Source organism: Hipposideros armiger, unplaced genomic scaffold (assembly GCF_001890085.2).
Source record: "Hipposideros armiger isolate ML-2016 unplaced genomic scaffold, ASM189008v1 scaffold_1234, whole genome shotgun sequence".
Classification (NCBI taxonomy): Eukaryota; Metazoa; Chordata; class Mammalia; order Chiroptera; family Hipposideridae; genus Hipposideros; species Hipposideros armiger.
In genome coordinates, this window is record NW_017732584.1 from 260,339 (window position 1) to 267,962 (window position 7,624).

Below are 7,624 nucleotides of genomic sequence, written 5' to 3' on the forward strand. Positions count from 1 at the left end.
GGCAAAATCACTACTTTGCATCTCTAAGGAGAAGCAGCCAGAAGAAATATCCTAATTGATGGAAAACATCATGAATACAGGAGAGGAACAGGTTGATGGCATTAAGCAGACAGACATCCATCTGGAGATGCATGGTGGTGATGGCTGCACAACAATGTGAAAGTATGTAATCCCACTGACCTGGACACTTAAAAATGGTGAACACAGTGAATGTTAGAGGGCTTGGAAATGCTGAGACACGGGTACAGCACGTTCCCCCTTTTGAAGCTCATGCATACCCGTCTTCCTCTCACTCGTGAACACTAAGTCAGGGTCTTGCACACAGGGAGTACTCGCCATCAAGGCGGCTGCAGGACAATGGATACATAATTTAAAGGCAAAACCATGGAAACTGGGGGAGAGTGTTCCCTGCCACTAGAGGGCAGGAGTAAGCAGTGTGTAAGGGAGGTGGGGTGGGAGAGGGCAGGTCAGCCAGGCAGAGCTGCACTCCCAGCCAATGAAGAAGCTACATTTATCACCAAGGTATGCACAGGCTCAGGGGCTTGATCCAGTTCAAAAACAGCGTGGGGTGCTACGGGTTGGCACACCTTGCACCCATCACAGCTGTGGGGAGGGAATAAAAAACAGCTCACTACCCTTCTCCCCTCTTCTTCCCATCTTCTCATTGGTTTATATAGAAAACATCTTACATTGTGCTAAGAGAAACAAGCCAGACACAAAAAGACAAATATTGTATGATTCCACTTCTAAGAGGTACCTAGAGTAATCAAACTCAGAGACAGAAGGTAGAAGAGAGGCTACCAGGGGCTGCAGATGAAGGAGAAATGGGGAGTCGTTGTCAATGGGTACAGAGGTTCAGTTTCGCAAGATAAAGAGAGTTCTGGAGATGGATGGTGGTAATGATTCGACAACAATGTGGAGGTACAGTAGTTCCCTCCTAGTGGATGCCTGAAATCACGGGAAGTACTGAGCCCTATCTATACTATGTTTTTTATCCTATTCAAACATACCTATGATGACATTTAATTTGTAAGTTAGACACAGCAAGAGATTAATAACTAATAACAGAACTATTATAACAATATACTGTAATAAAAGTTATGTTACTGTGGACTCGGTCTCTCTCTCTCTCTCTCTCTCTCTCTCTCTCTCTCTCTCTCTCTCTCTCTCTTTCTCTCTCTCTCTCTCTCTGATAACCAAGACGGCTGCTAAGTGACTAACAGGTAGGTACCCTATATGACATGGATACACTGGACGAAGGAATGATTGACATCCCACGTGGGATGGAGCAAGATGGCGCGAGATTTCATCAAGCTACTTAGAACAGTGTGCAATTTAAAACTTATGAACTGTTTACTTGTGCAATTTTCCATGTAATATTTTCAGACCACAGTTGACCATAAGTAACTGAAACCCTGGAAAATGAAACCACAGATAAGGGGGTACTACTGTACATTATGCCACTGAAATGTGCACTGAAAAAATGGTTAATGTGGTCAATTTTATGTTTTACCACAAAAATAAATAAGCAAGCAAGCCACAGGGAAAAAAGAAACATCTTAGAGGACTACTGAGGAGCTTGGCCATCTTGAACAGGGCACACGGGTCAGCAGTTAGAAGCCGGGGGCTAGGAACATTATTGTTGTTCTAGAAGAGAATTTATTTTCATCCTTTGCTGCGTCAGTGACCTATACTATTGGACTTTAGAGGGAGGTGCAGAGGGGTGGGGGAAAGGGACTACTGGGGTCGATTTTCCAGCCAGCCTGGTATACCGAGGATGGCTTCAGCTACTGAGGGGACTCTCTTCAAGCATTACGTTCAGCCATCTAACTTCTGTGCTCCTGCCTCTGGTCCCCAGCTCAACTAAGTTACTCCCAGTGACAGCTCAGAGCCAGCAGTGGACAAACCACAGCCCATGAGCAACCTGGACAGACTCAGATGTGCAGAGCCCATTACTTCTGAGAGCTGCTGAGGTCCAGCCTGAAGCATCCCTTCTGATTACACTCTGGTCAGCTATGCAGCAGGCAGGGGAGGGAGGGAAGACAGGGGTTCTGGGCAGCTGCCAGGATTAGTCACGCAGGGTAGCATTCATTTTCAGCTAGGGAGGCGAGCATCTGCTCTGTTGTAGCAACACAGCACATCATTCCTCACAGCCTCCGTGCAATTCTTTGAAAACACCCACCCCCTTAAAAGATCAACTGAAATGGAATCTGTTGGAGAAGATACACCATTCGAGTGGGTGAACTAATTTCATTTTGTTTCGGGCGTGGGGTGGGAAGTTATTCAACATGCTAAACATGATTCCATCTGTTGGGAATTTTGTTTCTCACTTCAAAACCAAGAGCAGGCTAGCTGTCGGCCTGCCAGGAAGGGGAAGGTGAGGCATGCACACCTTGGTATAACTATCTAACCAATTCACCATTCCAGTTTTACCAAGTGATACCCTCAAGCTGATAAAACACAGGACTTAGTGGGGAGAAGATGGGCAATCTTCCCACTAATGAATGAGATAATCACCACCCACAGTAAGTACTATGTGAGCAAAGCATTAAGACGAGGTCCGTTTCTCAAGCAGGTCATTAACTATCTAGAAAGATAGGACCACAATGCCTGAAAGGAGGGAAAATGGTAAGACAGTAAATGACCAAAGGCTAAATGATGTGATACAACTTTTAGTGCTATTGCAGTTGAGAGAGAGGCAATACTCAGTCCAGCCTTCCCTCCAAGCACTGCCTGCTCTGCAGCCCCTTAAACGTAACCCATCCCAAAGCCAGTTCTTGACGTTTTCCTGCCACTTCGTTTAGAACTTGCTTCTCTCCCAGGTTCTGTCGGCCATGCACAATGACCTGCCTGCATTCTTAGCCCATCATCTGTACCTTCTCCAGTAACTCCCACCAGGTGCCCTGGCCTCCCTTCCTTTCCTTCCACACACCCAAATGGGACACACCGAGGCCTCAGGCTTTGGCACACACATCACCTGCCTGGGACACTACTCTCAGCCCACCGCACCCTGACTCTTCAATGTCTGGCTTCTTCCCACATCCCTCTGCTTCCTCAACACCCTCACCTCAGCAGATTCCCTCCCATACCTCGTGCACTTGCTTCTGTGACTACTCCAACTTTGCTGTACTTCCAGGTTTGTGTTCACTGCTCCCTCCAGCACAGAGCTGCTCCCCCAAATGGCAGGGAACCCATACACCCCTCTGACCCAGCACAGAGCAAGCATTCAAGTATCTGTGAAATGCACAAATCAGAGGTGGTCACGAAGGCTCATGAAAAGAGAAACTGAGTCAGGCCTAGGAATAACAGGATTTCATTGTCCTCCTTCCCAACAAAACCATCTGAAAGTCCACTAATAAAAAAATTCACTAATAAAAAAGAATTCTTAGCCCCTAACACATACTGAGTGCCCATGTGCCACGCTGTACTCTAAGTACATGTCGCAGAGTGACTCATTTTATTCTCAAAAGCATCCTAGGCATACGACCACCCCCATGTCAGAGATGAAGTACAGGCACAGAAGGACTGCTGACCTGTGCAAGGGCACACAGCTAGCAATGGCGGAGCCAGGATCCCAGCCCAGGCAGGCTGGGTCCGGAGCCCGTGCTCCTGCCACAGTACCATGCACTGTTCCCATAGCAGCTCCCTACCCTCACCTCCCATTGATTCTTCAACCTCATGAGGGGGGGAACAGCAGGTTCCCTCATTCCACTGAGGAGATTCTGGCCTCAGCCATGGGTGACCTCCCAGCTGCTAATACCAACGGGCACTTATGTGACATCCATGGAGCAGTTTCATGGTTTAACACTTTCACATATATTGCCATCAAGAACAATGAAAAAGAAGCCAGGGACTCAGAAGCTCCAATCTGCAGGAAAAACCCAAGCCCACAGTGTACCGTCCAGTCCCGCCCCACCCCCCAGCCCGCACTTACAGTTCCATCTTCCAGTCTCAGCTGGAGGCTCTTGTCTCCCTCCTTGTAGTCCTTGGTTAACTCAGCCGAGCGCCACACGTCATCAGGGTCAGGGATCCAGACCCTTGTGTACTGAAAAATTAAAACAGAAGAAACTTAGATGCAAAATGAAGCTTTCGGGTTTCTAAATATGTGCGGCTGTGAGGGGCCCTCAAGAGAACTGCTGAAGACATCTGGACACATTCGCCTCCCTTCTCGCCTTCAAGACAAAGTGATCCAATACCGTGATGACAGATCAACACCTCACAGGATTGGTAACAGAGGACATCCTCTAGATCCTAAGAGAACATCACAGATCAGTGAAATTAGAATTCTACCAGAATGCTGAACCTGCATTTGGTTTTATCCAGAGTTTTGCGCCATCATCTCCAAGGCGGTACAAAATAGTGATGTCAGAGAGAGCGTCTAGTGTGCTGCAAACAACCAAACACCACATGCAAAACCCAACAAAACAGCAGAGCAAATCTGCAAAGGCTGGGAAACTCTGTCCTGATACTCTGCTTTCAAGGACAAAGCCATTTTCCTGCAGAAGTGAAAAAAAGTGGTCAGCAAATCGAAAGTGTATTTACATATTCCTGAATTGTTGGCAACCTCAATTTATCTGTGCATTCTTTTAAGTCACAAACATATCCCAAAATCACATTCAGCCTCCCCTAGTAACTATGTAGATTTGCAAGGTCATTAAGCCAGCCAGTCCTGATGGGGGAGCCCAGCCCTGGGTAAACGGCAATATACTCTCAGTGTGACCAGGGGTCCTCAGCCCTGAGTGCACATTAGAATCACCTCGGAGCTTTGAAAACTCAAGTCTGGGCTCCACCCCAGACCAGCTCAGTCAGAACCTGAGGTGACATAAAAGCTCCCAAGGTGAGTGTAACATGCAGCCATGGAGAACCACAGGTCTGCAGCACTGAACGGCAGCAGCTGGGTCTAGTGGCTGCCATGCCTGGCATCACTTAATTCCGTATGTCTGTCAGACAAGTGTTTGAAGTTTTGTTTCATAGGGATGCCATGTCCACAGGGCCTGTTTGCTTTAGGAGCTGTCTGTGTGCACATGCAGACCCATACAAATGGTTTCATGGCCACTGCACAGTCTTAGCAAACCTGAAACTAATGGCTCTTCTGACCAAAGGGCCAGCAAGAATGGGTGCTGGGATTGGCATAACCTACCTCCTTCCTGGGGTGGCAGCTCCAGGCAGCCAGCTGCTTGCACACAAGCTTTATTTTGGTCCTGCTTTTTACGGTGTTTTCCTCAAGATGGTCAGTGACCTTTTGTAAAAGCAAGGCCCTGGCCTCTGCTACACTTGTCTCTAACTCAGTACTGAGCAGTGAAAGTCATGAGGCAAAGGACTCAAAACACTAATTACCAGAAAGCAAACAACCACCAATTTGCCTCCCTGGCACCCCTGCTCAGGATACAAAGCCAGCGTCATTTGTTTTGGGCTTTCTAAAGAATCACTTTCACATGGTCTTCTCTCTGCCTCAGCCTGCCTCACAGCAAGACATTACTGTGGCTTTATAGGAAGGTGTTAGAGAGCTTTACAGTATCTGAGAGCTTTTGAGGAAGATGTTAAGAATGTTCTGAGGTTATCTCCAGGGAGAACTTTGAGTGTTTTCTGTCCTCAACTGTCAACATTTCTTCTCCCCTCAGGGGTTCTGACTCACCTCCTCCACCCGTCATTCACGCCCAGCATCCATCCAGCTGCGATGACTTGTAAGACCCTGTCCCCAAGCTTCAGATGAGGGACCTTTCCTTAGCCTCACTCCAGTTCCCATTCCTCGGGGTTATGCTCCAGGGACGTCCCGGCCAGTCAGAGGGAGTACAACACACATACCCAAGAAATTTTACTCAAACCCAAGTCTCCACTCAAGTGTAAATGGCATCAGGAACAGCTCAAGGCAACAGAGCAACAAGTGACAGAGGCAAGAATGGGGGAAATTCCAACACCAACCGGGTGGAGGTGATGATGTGTGCACACTGTCAAGCTGTGTTACGTCCTAGAAGCCAAGGAGCCCAGTCCCAGCTCATCGAGGGACCCCTCTGGCCTAACCCTGCACCCCGTGTGCCACTCACTGAACACTTAATTGTACCCAACACTGGGGACTCTCACTACCTGGCTTTACCTGTTCAATTGTCACTCTGGGAGGGTCCAGTTATCTTTCTAGCTATACAAATCTCTTCTTCTTAAATAGGCTGAAAACAGCTGGTAGGCAGAAAATCATCTTCTATATTTTCCCATACCCACAAAGCTCATCACAGCATGAGGGGCATAAGGGGACCCTGATGATACTTTAGCTCTTTGCTTCAACAAGTAAGGACCTCAGCCTCACCGTTACCTGAGGGCTGGTAAGAAACGCGGCATCTCAGCCTCCGCCAGCGACTGAATCAGAATGTGCACACCTGAGATACTGCTGTTCTGTGTGATCTCACACTTCCCGGCCCTCGCACACAGGTGGGCAAGCCACGGCCCGGGGCCAGCGCCACTGTGCCACCCATTTCTGCACAGCCCAGGAGCTAAGAATGGTCTTTTAATTTTTAAACGGTTTAAAATGTTTCAAAAGAATAGTCATATGATAACACGTGAAAATTGTCTGAAAGTCAAATGTTGGTGTCCGTAAAGTTTTATTGGAACACAACCGCACACTGCATTTATGTACTGTCTATGGCTTCCTCCACCCTTCAGTGACAGAGCTGTGTACTTGGGACATTGACCCTCTGGTCAGAAAGCCTAAAAGATTTACAATTTGGCCTTTGAAAGAACAGGTGTCCTGCCCACCACCTTTGTACATGCCATTACCTCACTTGTCCCTGTGGGCAGTCTAAGTGCCAGCACTGTCACCTCACTGAACCCTTTCCTTCCCTGTGCCCTAGATTTAGCCCTTCCCAGCCCTGAGGGGCCACAGTGAATTCTCCTGTGGTTAATTCTTCATGGTTTTGCAGTTGTCTCTCTCATGTCAGTTTCATCTCACTACTTGAGGATCTTTCAGATACACTATTGGGCATCTTTGTCTCCCTGGCATGTGGTAGATGCTCAATAAATGTTCGCTGAGACAGGAGTCAGGAGAGAGAGAGTGTGCGTTTATGGGGCACCTGGTTTATAGATTAAACACTGTGATAAGCACTGTGTAATCCAGTACAAACATGGAGATCTATCCCCAACCCTAAGGGACATTTAATCTAGTTGGGTATATAATTCACATAAAAATATACTTTCGGGGGTGATGGGACCATTTCCTAAGGACAGCAATAAAAGCTCCTCAGTGGGGGTCAGGCAAGACAAGAGAAGGGTGAGCCACAATAGTGGATGCCAACTTAGAGAAAAGAAGTAGCTGGCCAAATTCTCCTCTGATTTTCTAAAGGACGATGTACATTACAGACCTGATCAAGCAACCTTTAGACTCAAATCTAGTAAACACATGAGCACCTAATATGTGTCCTCTGTCATGTTTCCTCTAACTCCACAATAAAACCACGTGGGCATGACTGAGATTCTAGTAGTTCATTGTTAATCCAGAATAAATCAAACCCTGTGTTGTAACCATGCCAATGGGTGACATCTGCAGGCGGGTCCCCTCAGCTTCCTGTCTCCCCACCTTCATCCTACCTCATGGATTCTCAGCTCCATGTGCCCATGAAATACTGAGCGGAGCTGT

At 47.5% G+C, this 7,624-nt stretch overlaps 1 protein-coding gene across 1 annotated transcript in view; it reads right to left on the reverse strand.

The window, feature by feature from the left end:
- MYO5B (myosin VB) overlaps positions 1–4,045 on the reverse strand; it is a gene marked incomplete at its 5' end in the record, with an annotated part of 222,481 nt that extends 218,436 nt beyond the window's left edge. Inside the window, one exon of the mRNA XM_019633054.1 lies at positions 3,935–4,045. Within this exon, the coding sequence (XP_019488599.1) occupies positions 3,935–4,045 (111 nt within the window). The remainder of the gene's footprint in view (positions 1–3,934) is intronic.
- Positions 4,046–7,624: the final 3,579 nt, after the last annotated feature.